This window comes from Aphelocoma coerulescens, unplaced genomic scaffold, assembly GCF_041296385.1.
Source record: "Aphelocoma coerulescens isolate FSJ_1873_10779 unplaced genomic scaffold, UR_Acoe_1.0 HiC_scaffold_121, whole genome shotgun sequence".
Lineage (NCBI taxonomy): Eukaryota > Metazoa > Chordata > Aves > Passeriformes > Corvidae > Aphelocoma > Aphelocoma coerulescens.
The window spans coordinates 3,728-19,315 of record NW_027183479.1 but is presented as its reverse complement, the minus strand read 5'-3'; the positions used below and the strand labels follow the sequence as shown (position 1 = coordinate 19,315).

The window sequence follows — 15,588 nt, the reverse complement described above, 5'->3', positions numbered from 1 at the left end:
ATAGTTAGACGGGCATTAGAAAAAAAGCAGACTTGCAGTTTGTAGCAACACTGTGGAAGAAATGGCTCTCAAAGGTGTCGCCTGTATCTGAGTCCCCTTTTCTTTCCCTGCCTTTACCAAGGCCTCTGCAGGCATCCTGGAGAGGGATTTGTTTGGATTTAGCTTTCTTTTCAGTCTAATGGCTCTGTCCAACTGGCTATGGAGCCGGGCCTTTGAGGTTGGTCATTTTGTCTACTTGAAAAAACAGTGACAGAATTTCCCAAAAATGGAGGTGGACACCCCCCAGGAACAGATTTCCCAATATTTATTTTAATTAAAACCCAGAGTGTTATTGTACCCTCAGCCTCCCGGCCGCTCATCTGAGGCCAGACCCTCAATTAAGCGGCGCGGTGCAAACCTTGCTGGGTTTGGCAGCGACACGGGGCGCTATGTTTGTGCACCAAATCTGCCAGCGTTTAAGTTTTGGAGGGTTTTTGGTGCACTCTGGAGGGCTGGCGTCACTCTGGGCAGGGCGGTGACTGGCTTGGGGGGGGCAAAGCCAGACCTTATATCCCAGCAGGGCAGCAGCAGGAGGAAATCTGTGCCAGCTGACTCCGTGGGTAGCTCTCGGTGCTGGGGCAGGGTAAGCTTGCTGCTGCTTTTCCCAGCTGGGTTGTGCATTGCTGTCTGCTTTTTGCAGGGAGATGGAGGGGCTCAGCTTGCTGGCAGGACAGGGTGCTGCTTTTATTCCTTGCCCGGGTCTGTGGCTTCATGAAGCGCTTGGGTGGAGGGGATGAGCATCCAGAGCCTTGCTGTGAGGTCAGGGAAGCTTGTGGCCACTTGTTTTCTAGCCTGAGTTAAGCAAAAATAGGGAAACTTCAAGCACAGACATATGTAACAACAACTCCTCACAAGTTCAACTGATGCTGAGTTTAGGCAGAGGAAGGGTAGGAAAAAGGAAGGTCAGTGGGCCTGGCTGAGCTTGGGGGGATGCTGGGAGCATCCCTCCCTGGGGGAAGGCTGGGGTGCTGCTGGAAGGTTTGGGTGTGCTCCTTGCTCCTTGATGGGGGAGAGCAGGCTGTGTTTTGGTGCTTCGGGTGTGCAGCTCAGACTTGCCCAGAGGCAAGTCCCCTCCAGGTGTGCCTGTGGGGGCTCTTTGCATTGGTGCCTTGCCACTGCTATTTTTGCCAATGGCAGGCTGTAGAAGCCAATTATTTCCATTATTTGTTTGCTCGTTTGTTTTTCCTCAGTGAGGCTAAACTGTTTGTGGTGTGATTCCCAGGAGCACTGCTCCCTGGGCAGAGCCTGAGCAGATCTTGGAGCTGTGGGAGGGAGGCCTCCGTGAGCAGTGCTCCCAGCTGCTCCTGTTACATCTCCAGTGGGGCTTGGCTTTCTCCCCTCCCTCAAAGGCAATGGGGAAGCAGGAGTGAGTAGTCCTGCTCCAGGAAAGGATGAGTCCACTACATGGTGAAACTTGCTTTTCTGGTATTTTGTGGCTTCTAGAAAAAACAATGTGTATTCATGGAAATTGAGGCTGATCTTTAAAAAAAAAAAAAAGAGAAAAAGAAAAGAAAAGAAAAGAAGGAATTGGGTCTATGGAGGGGTTGGGTGACTGCACCAAGAAGTGGCTGGAGGTCAGCCTTTCTTCTCCTCGCTCACCCACGTGGACACAGACATGTGGATGGTTTGGAGTAGTGTCGGTGCTTTCTAGCTGAAAAGCAAGCCCTCGACGTGTTTCGCTGTTCCCAGAGAAAGCAGCCATGAGGAGTGTCCTGGTCTTCGTCTGCCTGGTGGGGATGGCCTGCGCCTTCTCGGTGAGTGCCAGGTGAGGGGGGATCCCCCAGCCTCGCTGGGGCTGGTGTGGGGCTTGTACCAACTCACCTTTTCCCCAGGTCAAGAGCTGGCTGCGGCGACCCAAGCTGGACGACTCGGAAGAGAACGCGGTAGGGTCTCCCCCACCCTGCGTGCCCTGTCCCACACGGGCTGGTCTTGAGGGAGGGCCCATTTTGGTGGCTCCTGTACCCAGGTCCCCAGACTGATGGGATTTTCCCCCTCCTTCTCCTGGTAGGTTTTCAAGAGCCGGCACCGGCATTACCTGTACAGATATATCTACGTGTATCCCCCGCAGCGGCGGTACCAGGTGGGTGCTTCTGAGGAGTTGCTGCTGCTTCGCCGCCCTCCAAATGCAGAGATTTTGGCCCAAATGAGATGGGGGCACAGTCTGTGCCCTGTTTGCACTGGCCCATGGGCCTGAGCACAGAACATTGCACTCATGACACCATTGAAAACCCACCCACCTGCCTCCAACTTGGTTTTCCCTCTTCTTAGGGCAGTGACTCATCCGAGGAAGAGGGGGATGGCTCAGAGGAGGAGGAAGGGGGGGTGAGTATGGCAAACCAGCAGCCTGCAAAACAAATACGGGAATTTGGGAACTTTCTTTGGTTTTGTAGTCTCTGCTCATCAGCATTTGTGGTCACTGACCGCCCACAGCCTTGCACTCTGGATACAACTGGATTTTCTACTCTGGGGCTTGTTTTATTATTTTTTTTGTCGATTTTTTCCTTTTTCTTTCCTTTTTCTTTCCTTTTTCTTCCTGGGCGGGGGTTGCACCAAACAACTCTGAGACAAACTCTCTGGGTTTCCATTTTCAGTGGCTCAGAAAGGAGCAGGACGGGTCAAAGAACAGAAGCAAGGAGGTTCATACAAGGAAGAAGGTGCTGTTAGGGACTCCTCTTACCTCCCTCTTTCAGGGTCTGTTGCCCTTACAGCCCTGAGAAAATTCCTATGGAAAGTCCTGTTAAGCTCTGCATGTGTGTCTGTGGAGTGACACAAACTGATGCTATATTGGGAAAGACACATTTTTTACCAGTCAGATGATAAAGCTGCTCCTGTCTGCTGGATCAGTATAAGCTTGGGCACCTCTGTAGTTGTGAGAGTCACCCAGGTCCAAAATTAAATGCAAGGGGTTGCAAAAATCTTTTGTGTCTCCTCGGGCTACAAATGCTCAAAAATTATCCAGTGGTCTCAGGCACACAGACATTTTGAAATAGGGTTCAGGTATGCTTGGAAACCTGTGTATCAGACCTAATCAAGTCTTTTATTTTTTTCTTTTTCAAAAGTTATTTAATGAAAACCTGGGATTCTAGTTTTAAATTCCCCTTTGGAGACCAGTCCAGGGTTGGGATACAGTATGGGGTGGCCCCTGTGCCAACCCTGGCACCTCCCTGCAATTTGCCCCATTTTGCCTGTTCCTCTCCCCTACCACTACAATCTCTAGGGATAAATTTGAGTAGTGGGATGGGCAGCAGAAGGTGGAACTTCATGTCTCAGGAAGAAATTAAGTGATATGCAGGAATGTAGCTACTGTTTGGGTCTGCCCTTTTCGTTTGGAGAGCACCAGAGCAGTGGCTGTTCCTAGGCAGGGATGTACCTTCACTGTCAGGGTGGTCAGCAAGAGGAATCATGCTGAAAGGCCCCAAGGTCAGTTATAGGTATGTAAAGAGCACTGCTATAGTGGCTGCTGGATGGGGAACATCGCTCCCACTGGCACAGCTGGCTGCACCGTGCAATTTGATGGCTCTCCTTTTGGAGAGGAGAGCAGCCTGGGTTTTCTCTGCCATCAGGTGCACCTGTCAGTGTTCCAAGGTCTGAGGTGGCCCAAAATGCCAGGGTAGGTGTCCTTGGTCTTGGCATGTGAGCAGTGAGGATTGCCCAAGGTGGTGATGACACTGACCTTACATCTCCCTGCCATGGCTGGGCTCATTTGCTGGTAGCAACATGCTCCTCCTCCCAGGCTGGGCACTGGGTGAACTGCCCCACCAGTTCCTCAGTGGCTGCTCCAGGCTCTGTTTGCATTTGGTTCATTCCTCACCTTTTTTTAGCCAGGCATCCCACTGAGAGCCCTGCTGTGCTGCTGATCTCTGGGGCCAAGCATTGCTGATGGCTGATTGCTGGTGGGGTTTGGGCTCACGCCTGCCTTTGAGCCATCACACTCTCACTGACCATCCACACATGATGTGCAGCGTGTCCACATGTAGTGTGCCTGTGGCTTTCTTTGTTTACTGGAAACTGGGAGAGGTAACTTCAGAAGAAAACCTTTAGATGCTTTGCAAAGCAAAACACAAAGCCAGAATGGGAACACCCAGCTCCAGCCACCACCACTTAATTGCACGGCTCCAGCTGCCCTGCTGCAGCTTCTCCATTTCAGCCTGGAACAAGACCTGTGGGAAAGCAGGGAACTCGGAGCAATGCCCAAATGCTGGGTGTGGATGCTGCGTACCCCTCTCGCTGCTGGGAGGCCTGCGCTCCACTCCAGCTTCTGACCCTCTGCCCTGTTCTGTCCCTGCAGGAGCCATTTCATGCTGGCACTGAGGCAGCTGGACACCCCGCCAGAGCAGCCCCTGGGGACTGCCAGGGTGCACTGGGAGGAGACGTCACATCCCCCCAGCAGGTGTGGCTTGGGGAGCTCCTGTGGGGAGGGATCTGTTCACTGCATGTTTGCTTGCACCCGTGGGATGCCCTGCACCCTGTTTCTGCTTGGGGGGCTGCTGTGGAAATACCCACAGCTGGACCAGGCTCTGGTCATTAACTTGGGGTTGGAAGGGGTACCCCAAAAAGAGAGTACTGCCATGCAAGGTGTGGGGGGATGCTCAGCTGTGCCCATACCTGCCCCTTGCCACATGGAGGTGCAGCCTCCTGACACCCCAGTAATGCTGTGCTGTCTTCCCTCTGCCAGGGCAAGGGCTGCCAAGAGACCCTGAAAGGGATCAGGCAGAGGACTGCCAGCAAGGGGGAAGACTCTGAAAATGAAGACAGTGATGAGAATGAGGAGGAAGAGGAGGAAGAGGAGGAAGAAGAAGTAGATGAGAGCGAGAATGGTGTCAATGGCACAAGCACCAATACCACAGAGGGTATTGGACCTCATGGCAATGGCACAGCAGTGGCTGAGGAGGGCACTGGTGAAGCTGAGGAAGAGGAGGAAGAGGAGGAGGAGGAGGAAGAAGAAGAGGAAGAGGAGGAGGAGGAAGAGGAAACCGAAGCCACCACCATTGCCAGCACTACCAGTGAAGATGGTCTGACCCAGGGGACAACTATGGTTGATGGGGGACCCACAGATGCCACCACAGATGCCACCACAGATGCTACCACAGCTGGGGAGCTGTGGGAGTACGATGTGACGGCCAGGGACTACGGCCGGGGGGACGAGGGCACCACGGAGGGCGGGTATGAGGAACAGGATGAGTATGCACGCGGGGACAGCTACCGGGCCTACGAGGATGAGTACGGCTACTACAAAGGGCACGGATACGATGTGTATGGCCAGGATTACTACTACAACCAGTGAGCAGGGGGGCAGCCCTGGTGCTGTTCCTGCCTGCCCCAGCCCACTCAGGAAGGTGCATCCGAAGGCTCCCTGCAGCCACTGCATGCCAGAGGAGATGCCAGGCAGCTTGCCATGTGCACTGGCTCCGTTCCAGGCTTTTTTATTTTGTATCTTGCAAAGTGAAATGAAATGAAATAAAGCAACTGAACTGAGCCTGCTGGTGACAAAAGGTTTGCTGCCAAATTTGCTGGGGTCAGTTGGGCAGCACAGCACTTGGTGAGGGGCTGAGGGGCTACAGTTGTCCATGATGCTTAGGGCTGAATCTCATTATTCCAGCTCAGATGCACAGGAAAGGAGGGAGGAACACCAAGGCTAACTTGGAAAGCCTCTGTAGAGTCCCCTCTGAAAAATGAAAGGGTGCTCTTAGGGACACTGCTGTGGGATTACAAACATGTTTTATGTAGAGTTGATGTGAATTTCCAATACTTGAGCAATGATAATTTTACCACATCTTGCATTCCTTGGTAACATGCCTCCCATGGCCTGACCACATGCCAGGCAATATCAATAAGGGTAAAAACACTAATTTCTTTTTCTGGACATCACTAGCTATAGATGCACACTCCTGTAAACTTGGATGTGTGTTTGAACACCAGAACTTCAGCCCAAAATGTCCCTGTCACACAGCCTCATTCCCAAAACAAGGTAGGGCTGTCACAGTGACAGTGGTGCAGCTACTTCCCTCCTACATCACTGATGGGGATGCCTGGCTGGGAGTCCTCAAGATCCCTGGTCAGGGTCACTCCTCAACAGGAGTGTGTTCCTGGCCAACTGGAGATCTGCATTACAGATAGGGATGGAATAAATCCCACTGGGTTCCAGAGAGATGCCACCATTTGGGAATAGTGATGGCCATTATGCACAGTTTATGGCAGGTACTGTGCTGCTCTTGCAGTCCTAGGAAGGGAACCTGAGTTCAGCTCCTGCTGCAGGTCCAACTGCAGAACTAGTCCATTCTCACAACAGCAAGTTGCTGGCCATTGTACAAAACTGCTTCTGTGTGCCAAAGCCAGGCTGCGGTTGCTGGAGAGGCAGGATGTGCTGCCTGCAGCATAGGCACCCATGGGGACAAATCCCTATGGTGGCACTGGGGAGCCCTGCATGCGCTCATGGCTGGTGGGGGGACTCAAGTCTCCCATCATCCACATCCCCAGGGGGTGCCCAGAGACGTCAGGGAACCAGCATGGACAAAGGGCTCTGGAACTGCCAGGAGCTGGGTCCTGCTCCCACAGGGCGTGTAGCCCAGTCCCATGTGCGTCAGCCCCCCAGGCACCTGGCAAACGCTCTCCTCCAGGAGCCAAGGCACATGGGCTGGCTGCCCTGTGCGGTGGCATCCGACTGCTGCTCCCTGGCCGGTGGGCAAGCGTCAGTTTCCTGCTGGCTCTGGGAATTGCTCCTGCTCAAGGCTGGATGCTGATGGTTTAAGCGTTTCTGGTGATAATGCAGCAGTCATGCCATCTCCTGGGGTTTGGGTTAGAACAGAGTGGGGAGTGGGATGGCAGCTGCTGTCACCACCACCACAGTGAGTGCCTGAGCCAGACTGGCTGCAGCAGTGGGAACCCTTCTTGGCAAGGGCGTCGGTAATCAGCAATGACACCAAAACTAGAGGTGGGGGGGAGGAGGGTTTGTACATCATGCACACCCCTGTAGCACTTCTTCATCATGAAGTTGGGCTCAAAAGGACCTGTGCAAGCAGTGCATGGAAAAACAGATTTTTTTTTTTCCTTTTTTTGCCACTCTTCTACTTTGCACTTGCACAGGTTTAGCTCGGAGGGGTTGAGGTTGAAACCCAAAAAGCAACTGTCAGAAGACACAGCATGATGGTGGCTCTCAGCTTGGCCAATACTGCCCTTCTGTGCCAAAGGGCCAGAACCAGGCCTGGCTCTGGATATTGCCCTTCCCTTTCTGCAGCCCTGCCGGCTTTCCCATGTTGGTCACAGTGAGCAAGCCAAGACCTACTGCACACTCTCTTATCAATAACCAAGCTGGACATGTGCCACACTAAGATCTGCACTAATCATCGAGCAATTTTGCCTTCAGAACAGATATTTATAAACTGTGCTTTCTGTTTATCCAGCCAGGTGGAACATTTGATAGCTGTCTTTCACCACAAACACATTTTTAGCTGGAAATTACTCCCCCTGGTTATCTGCGGGTGCTGCCAGAGCTGACAAATGTCCTTGGGCAGGAGCTGATTGGTTCTGCGCACCCGGGGCCAACTTTAAATTTCAGCAAAGTGGGCACAGGCTCCACTGTCTTCCACTGGGACCTGCCTCCAACGGGGAAAGGTAATCTTCTTACCTAGCTTCCTGCCCTGTATCTCTCTAACCCTTCAGCTCTGCTACCCCTGAGCAGGGATTCTCCTGCTTTCACTCTAGGCAAGCCACAGTGGGGATGGAGACATCCCGATCTTTGGCTGTGCACATCTCTTGAGCTTACATTGCTTTGTAGTGCTGATCCTTGTGCATGAATGTCCTTCTGGTGCTTCCTGTAGAAATGCTGGTATGGCTGAAAATAGTCTCTGGGATGCACCTGCAAGCCCAAGCCAGGGAGGTCCGATGAAATGAGAATTATTGCCCAATGGAGCTATTGCCTCCTGCCATTTATCAATGCTGTAAAAGCCTGCCACTTCCTTAATTTGGATTTATGAATGGCTTAGCTTGCAGCAACTTTGGGGGATCATTTATTGCAAATATCCACCCAAGCTGCTTTGACAGAAAGAGTTAGGTATCTTTAATGGCTGGTGTCAGAGTGCCCACTCGGAGCTGCTGGCCATGCCCTAAGCACATGGCAAGAGCATTGGCCTTGCTGCAAGACATGCAGAGAGGCAGGACCCTGCCAAGGGCCACCGCAAAGCCTGGGAAAAGCTGGGGTCACTGGACCATACTGCCATGGGAGCTTTGGGATAGTGGGAGCTTTGAGGTTGCTGCTAACCAGGACTATTGAGGACCACAAGTCCCAGGAAGACAAACTCCAGCGATGCTTCACTTTGTGCCTCCAGGAGCAGCCCAAGATGCAAATATCCCTCGTCTGCCTGTGCCTGTGCCTGTGCCTGCTCAGCACAGCCCTCGCCACACCTGTAAGTATGGCTTTTCCTGGATTCCCAACATGCTGCTGGAAGTGTGAGGCGTACTACCTGGTGCATCCCTGCATGCTTTCAGCAACTACGGGTTGTAGCTGTGTACACCACCACTGGTGCTTGGGAAGGGGATTAAGGTCAACAGCAGAGATGAGCCCAGCAGGAAAAATATATATTAGCCCCGAGGTGGCTGAGCATGTCCCTTCAGTTTAGCAATCAGGACATTGCACAAGAGCCTGTCTGGGTGGCTGTACCTCTTTCCCTGGATTTCTGTGGATCTGGGCTCTGCCCAGTGCTTTTGGCCTAGAAACAGGCTGAGCCAAGCCACAGGAAAAGAGGTGCGGGAAGGATGCTCATCTTACCCGTGTGGGTAACAGCGGTCAGAGAGGCACCCTCAATTATTTTCCATCTCTCCTAATGTGAAATTTTGAGAGATTTAACTAAAAAATGGTCAAACTAAGATGAATATATTAGCAACCATTTTTGTCCTGCATAACTGTTGCTCAGCATACTAAATACACAGGTAGACTGAAAGTCTGCTCCTAGAAAAGGCTTGCTTTTTTGTCAGGGTATGGAAGAGGGAAATCCCATTTCCCTGAGGGATGGGCCTCTCCCAAATCCCATTTCCCTGAGGGATAGGCCCCTCCTGTGTGTCTTCTACCCCCCAGAGCAAGCTCTCACAACCTGGTCTGTAGCGGGGCAGCCCAGGGGAAGGCAATAAATCAGCACAGATTTGCTTTTCAGATAGGGGCACAGAAGAGAGTTAATACTATGCTGTGTAACCAGAGCTGTAATTCGACCTTTGGTACTGTTCACAAACAATGGAACAACCTAGGAATATTCCATACTTTGGGGTGTGTTTCTGACCCTTCAGCTGGGCTTGGGATGTTTCAGTGATTAATTTTGCTGAAATCAAAGAGGACTCCCCTCCATGGGGTCATCTCTCTCTATGGCACATAGGGAATGCCTGAAATGGCTTTGTGGGACTCACAGGATGCTCCCAACAGCAGGTCCCCCAATCCTGAGGGATGCATTGGCCAATACCCTTCAAAAGATGCCAGGATAATCAGGGAGAGCTGGAAGCCTGCAAGCATGTACAGAAACCTGGCTGTGCGGGCACAGAGGTTGCTGCTCAGTTGCCCACTAAATACTGGGAAACACCACCAGTTAACCAGCTCTGGATTCCCATCACAGGCAGATCCAAGCAGTAAGTTGGAGCATTCTGGTGTGAGCAATGGTGCTGTGTATTAAAAATGCTCTGCAGTAAAATACTCTGCAGCAGACTCCAGGAAAAGGTTATTTGCAGACCAAAAATACCCTATGAGAACTAGCATGCAATACAATCATGCTGCAGAAAAATTCACAATACTTTTTGGACCCTGGAAATGGGGTTTTGACCTTTCCTACTATGGCTGTCTTTAAGTCAGTACCCCAGGTAGTGCCTGCAAATGTATTGGCTTATCAGTGCAGTTTTCCCACCCTTCCCTGAACACTGGGTGGCCAGCAGTGGACACTGGCAGCTGCCTGGATTCTGGGGCAGTGTTTGATGCCTCAGCTCTTGCCTGTGTTTTGCTGCCCACAGGTGCCACGGCCGCTGCCTGGGAGAGCTGCTGGGAACTGTGTGGGACAGCACCGGGTAGGTATCCCTCTGCCACATCCTGCCACAACCTCAGTGGTTACCAGTGGGACCCTACTGCAGTCCCAGGCACAGACAGAGGAACTCTTGCCAATGCATTTCATAAGAAAATTGTGGCTTTCGTTTTTTTCTTCCCCACCAGATACTTCTGAAAGGATGCAACGCCAAGCATGGCTTCTACATTTTCAAATACGTCTACTTATTCTCAACACGGAGGAACCAGACACAGATAAAGGTGAGGAGGTGGCCAGGGGACACTGTGGGACCCTGGCCCAGCTGCAGTGCCCCCAGCAGCCATCCATCACCACGCTGGCCCTGACCTCTCAATTGTGTGTACTGCACAGAAAGAAGAGGCTGACCACCAGAGTATCATCCCCAGCCACCGGTTGGATGAGGACAATGCCCGGCGGGAGCCACCAGAGGCCAGGACAGCCCCAGAACACAGTGACAACAGCAGCACTGAAGTAATTGAGTATGGGATTGTCCTCAAGGCTGAAAACCACAGCACCCCGGGCATTGGCAGGGACGGTCCCAGTCCTCATCCTGGCACTGGCACGCGAGCACGTGGCAGTGGCGGTGGCACAGGTCCCACCCTGTCCAGCTCAGAGGGCAGTGGCGATCTGGATTTGGTGGTGGAAGTTGATGGCGGTGTTCCCATTCTTCCTCAGGGTGAACGGCCCAGTCAGGTTGTGGTGGGGAATAGGTCCAGTGTCAAGAGTGAGGACAAGGATGACGGTGCCCCCCGAGTGGTTCCAGCGGAGGGCGCCATGACTGCCGGGAGGGGGAGGGCCCCTACCACCAGAGTGGCAGGGGATGAGGGCAGCGGGGAGGCCACTGTTTCTGGCCAAGGGCAGGAGGGTGTCAGGCGAGGTACAGGGACAGGAGGCATCGCTTTGTCCTCTGTCACTGAGAAGACTGAGGATATCGAAGTGGATACCGCAGGTGTGAATGAATATGCTTACATCCCTGACTCGGGCAGTGTCACCATCACCCGTGGGAGCCTGGGCAGCACAGACGGGGCAACCAGCTTCACCCAGGTCTCTCCGGACAAAGATGACGAAGTCAACATCTTCATTGGGAGGGCCAAAATCCACGTGGGGGAGCAGGAAACCACCCAGGCCGGTGCCACAGTGGGTAACGAGGATGACGGCAGCCCCCTGCCCAGGCTGGGCGTCACTGCGACACCCAGTGGTGGTGACGATGACAGCATCCCTGCTCACAGCCAGCCTGAACGACCGGCCACCACAGCCACCCCAACCCGTGGGGACAGTGTCACCAGCAGCCCCAGAGATGGCCGTCCTACTGGAGAGGATGAGAAAGGTGCCACCACCATGGGTGTTGATGGAGGACTGGTAACCCCTGTCCCCTGGAGAGTCACTAGTGGTGACATTACCAGCCCCGCAGTGTCCAGCATCCGTAGGAAAGACGATGATGAGGTGGGAGGAGAGGGGCAGAGGCTCAAGGGGAAGCCAGGACATGTGGCTACCACGACCCCCCGCCAGTGGGGTAACACGGAGGCCGCTGTCACTGTCCCAGCCGGAGGGGCCAGCATCCTCCTGGCCACTACCGAGGCGGACCGCACCACCCTGTCGGTGACAGCCAGCAGCCGCAAGGCAGGCGTGAGCACTGTGCTGGGCAGGGGAGGGAGCGGGGAAGTGGGGACAGCCACCTCCCAACCCCCCCGTGTGAAGGGACGGCCCGGGGCAGGGGTGAGGGTCCGTCCGGGGGGAGCAGGGCTGGACAAGACACCCAGGACGGACAAAGCACCATCCCCAGGTGGGAAACCCAGCAGCTGGGCGTCGAGCGGAGCCCAGACCAGTGTTGGCGGCTATGATGGCAATGCTGGGGGCAGGTCGCAGGCCATCAAAGCAGGGGCTAGCCCCACTCCACAGGCAGGGCAAGACATGGGCAGCACGGCAGCAGGCAGGGGCCGGGAGCGGGGCCGAGGCGGCGAGAGCGGGGCAGCAGTGCCAGGGGCCGGGGGCGGCCGCATTCCCGGGCACCACGGCAGGAGGCTGGGGGCTGGGGCGCCGGGCACGCTCGCGACGCTGGGGCGCAGCAGGCAGCTGGACCAGGTGAAACGCGCTGACGAGCTCCACGTCCGCGAGCGGGCCTTTTACAGCCTCGGCGGGGCGGGCGGCCCCCACGGCCCCTACCCCGGCCCCGGGAGCGCCGACAGCAGCCAGTCCTCCGAGGGGGACCGGGGCAGTCAGAGTGAGAGCGGACAGATGGGACTGCAGCCCTCAGGGTGGGAATCCCCAGGGTACCCCCAAGGCCGCTGGATCCAGGGGCCCCTCTGAGGCGCGGCCGGTATCCACCCCGGCAGGCTCCAGCGGTGGAGTTGGGGGGTCCCACATGCCGCGTTTTCCCCCTTGGCATCCCCGCCACGGGCTCTGCTCTCACCTGGGTGAGGGGCAGGTTGCTGGGGGGCACACGGTGCTTCACAGCCCAGGAGCCAAAAATCGCTGGTTCATGCGATCTGCTGTTAATTTGGGGGAGGCTGCACATGGCGCAGCAGCAGGGATGCGTGGGTGTGCTGTGCTAGACAGCCAGGGAACAGCAGCCATGCTACACGGCATAGGGTAGCGGTGTTTGTGCATTGATGCGAAACAAGTAAAGAAGCAGTGAGAAAAAGCCTCTGTCCTCACGGTTTCACTTCCAGCTACTGGAGAAATAAAGGCATTTCTGTATCTGAGGATCTGCTGACTCTGGTGTTTGTAACGGGACTTCAGGCAGTCTCTGCCACAAGCAGTGTGCTGGGGGTGGGCTGGCCCCTGGGTATAAGGGGATTTCTGGCCCCAGCACTTCCCTGGCCCAGCCATCTGTGGGGCTGCAATTTGGCCAACAACCCCCACACATCCCTCCCTTGGGGTATCAAACCCTAATAGCTCCTGCTCAGGCCCACCAGCCTCCCTGGGCTTGCTGGGGAGGCCCACAGAGCATTCTCCCCCTTGGCTCATCCACTTCATCCAGTGAGAGGTCCCCATCGTGCCCTCCTGATGGTACATTTCCTGGCCACACCATCTTTCCAGGAGCACCGTAAGACCCTGTCTATGCCACTGCCATTCCTGCTGCTGGCCCCTGCACGTGGGCCAGACTGGGCTTCGACATGCTGGAGCCATGGTGTCGGTGATGCCCCAAGTTAATCACTGTTTATGCAATTGCAGGTTGCTTTTTCTGTCTGAGAAGCTGCTAAAACAGGCATGTTCAGCAGTGTGCTAGAGAGAACGGCACAGTGGGAGAGGTGTCAAGCCTCAAGGGGAGGGGTGCTGCCTCAGCACATGCTGTGGGGGCTTACCACCAGGGCTGTGTCCATGCAGGGAGCAGGTGGGAGCAGCCAGGAGCAGCCACGATGTCAGTGAAGTATCCCCAGAGTGCCTTCTTCACTGCCCTCTGCACACCTGCACACAGGGAGGTGGCAGATCCCGTTACAGGCCATAGAATCACAGGATGGTTTGGGTTGGAAGGGACCATAAAGATCATCTAATTCTGACTCCCCTGACATGGGCAGAGATGCCACCCACTAGACCAGGTTGCTCAAAGTCCCATCCAACCTGGCCTTGAACACTTCCAGGGATGGGACACCCACAGCTTCTCATGGCAGCTTGGTACTTAGGGATCATACATGGTTGATTCATGCTGGAGCACCAGGATCAGAATAACACTGTGTGTCTCACTGGTGCTATCAGTTAGCACCAGCTCTCGGGACTCTGCTTTGCTACTGCTCATGCTCTCCAGCAGAAAAGGTCAACAACTACATGAGCCCACTATGCCCCCGCCAGGGCATCAGGCCCTAGTGTCTCCCAGGAAGCTGCTCTGTGTAGCTTGGTCCCAGTGCTGCAGGGACACAGAGATTTAGGCAGCCTGTGGCAAGGATTTGCCTGCAGTTTCCCAGGCTCGGGGCAGCATGCAGAAGGCTCACGGACCTCCTGTGCTGGTCCATCTGGCTCAGACTGAAAGGTGCTGCAGGGCTGCTGCCCATCTGGGCTGGGTGTCTCACCCCTAGAATTGCCACGGCATATCACACCCCAAGACTGATGGACTCTGGCGGTGCTCTGGGGATCTAGGGCTCGGCATGATTGCCTGGCAAATGAAGAGGGTGGTTTTGGGGTCTCGCCACTAGCAGGGTTGGAGCTAAGGAGTTTGCAGCCTCGGCATAGTGCCCAGGTACCTCCATCCTCAATCCTGACCACGCCCTTGTCCAAACGATTAAGCAACATCCTTAAGCAAGGGCTGGGCACCATCTAGTGGAGTAAAAAGCCTGTTGCTGGGAATCTTTTGTGCCTGTTGAATGATGCCCAGCTTTGCCTAATGCTGGCGTGGGCACTGCTGCCCTCTTGTCCCACTGCTTCCCCGAGGTCCTAGGGAGCCCTGCCTGAACGGCAAGGTCAGGTGTAAAACTGGCTAGTTCAGGTGTAAATGGCATACATTTGTAAACCAGCATTACTTCCTTGCACAGTTGCTGCTAAAGCACCTGGAATTTTTGTGCTGTGATTCTGGCTCTACATCTGGGATGATATGGTATTTTGGGATGCTCATCCCAAGCCCCCTGCTCAGCACCACAATGGTGCCTGGCTCTGCTCTTGCAAAACTCACCTGCCAAATCGCACAAGTGGCCACTGAACAAAAAACTGCAAGTTTCTCTAGGAAAGGGTTTTCCCAGAGTATTGGAGCGAAGCGGGGAGCTGGTCTCTCCTTGCAGTGAAGGGTGAGCAGATGAGGGCTGTCAGGGTGGGAGTTGGCAGGGTGACACTGCCCACCCCTCATGCTTAAACACCCACAGCAAGCTTACAGCTGGGTTAGAGGTAGTCACCAGGTCTGGGAGGTGTTCCTCTGTGGCCCTTTGCTCTTTGGCTCTGCTGAGCTGTGTGTTTTTGAAGATTTAATTTAGACTTTTAATAAGTATACATTTATTTTCTGTTCTGTTTCTGTTGGTCTTTGTTTTTTAATCAAGGGCAACAGTGATTTATCTACAGGTGTTTCTTCACACTGAGACAGCAGAGGCTGCTGCTGAAGGGATTTAGGGTCTTTCATCCCACCCTGTAAGTTAGTGAACCCAAGTGAAGAGTGATATGTACCTTCTGAGGGTACAGAACAAAAAATAAATTGCCCCTAACAATCCCAGCTACTCTTATGAATGCTAATTGTGGGCATGTGGCCAGGCAAGTATGGGTACACACTGCTTCTTCAGGCCAGCGAGGTTGCAAAGAAGTGCTGAAATGCTTTTTGAAAGAAGTCTAAAAACCAATGAGGAGCTTTGAGGACCCATTCAAATGACGTTTTGAATGGTATGTTTTCAGGTACAGAGCTCGATGCTGGCTGTATGGAGGGGGCAGGCGTTGCCCATCACAAATAACTCTTCTCAGATTCTTTCACAGTGTGGCAGCAGCGGGCACAGCCCAGAGAGACAAGGGTGTCTTCCCTGTTGTAGCATCATGGTTTTTCAGAAGGGGGCAAAAGCAGACAGAGGGAGCAGCTGAAAGCAGCATCTCTCGAAAGAGAAGGAGCACA

At 54.2% G+C, this 15,588-nt stretch overlaps 2 protein-coding genes across 2 annotated transcripts; both read left to right on the top strand.

The window, feature by feature from the left end:
* The first annotated feature begins 1,739 nt into the window (after positions 1–1,739).
* Positions 1,740–5,323, top strand: LOC138100621 (integrin-binding sialoprotein-like). The gene is made up of 7 exons (XM_068998495.1): positions 1,740–1,793; positions 1,872–1,922; positions 2,048–2,119; positions 2,308–2,361; positions 4,328–4,429; positions 4,715–5,051; positions 5,094–5,323. Exons 1-7 carry the CDS (start codon positions 1,740–1,742, stop codon positions 5,321–5,323), a joined length of 900 nt encoding a protein of 299 aa, XP_068854596.1.
* A 3,052-nt stretch (positions 5,324–8,375) lies between these two features.
* Positions 8,376–12,377, top strand: LOC138100632 (ovocleidin-116-like). The gene is made up of 4 exons (XM_068998508.1): positions 8,376–8,441; positions 10,024–10,077; positions 10,220–10,312; positions 10,422–12,377. Exons 1-4 carry the CDS (start codon positions 8,376–8,378, stop codon positions 12,375–12,377), a joined length of 2,169 nt encoding a protein of 722 aa, XP_068854609.1.
* The last annotated feature ends 3,211 nt before the right edge of the window (positions 12,378–15,588 follow it).

Coding starts and splice junctions, on each gene's coding strand:
- LOC138100621 (XM_068998495.1), top strand. CDS start 1,740: ATGAGGAGTGTCCTGGTCTTCGTCTGCCTGGTGGGGATGGCCTGCGCC. Junction 1,794..1,871: donor GGATGGCCTGCGCCTTCTCG/GTGAGTGCCAGG, acceptor CCTTTTCCCCAG/GTCAAGAGCTGGCTGCGGCG. Junction 2,120..2,307: donor CCCCGCAGCGGCGGTACCAG/GTGGGTGCTTCT, acceptor CCCTCTTCTTAG/GGCAGTGACTCATCCGAGGA.
- LOC138100632 (XM_068998508.1), top strand. CDS start 8,376: ATGCAAATATCCCTCGTCTGCCTGTGCCTGTGCCTGTGCCTGCTCAGC. Junction 8,442..10,023: donor GCACAGCCCTCGCCACACCT/GTAAGTATGGCT, acceptor TGCTGCCCACAG/GTGCCACGGCCGCTGCCTGG. Junction 10,313..10,421: donor GGAACCAGACACAGATAAAG/GTGAGGAGGTGG, acceptor TGTACTGCACAG/AAAGAAGAGGCTGACCACCA.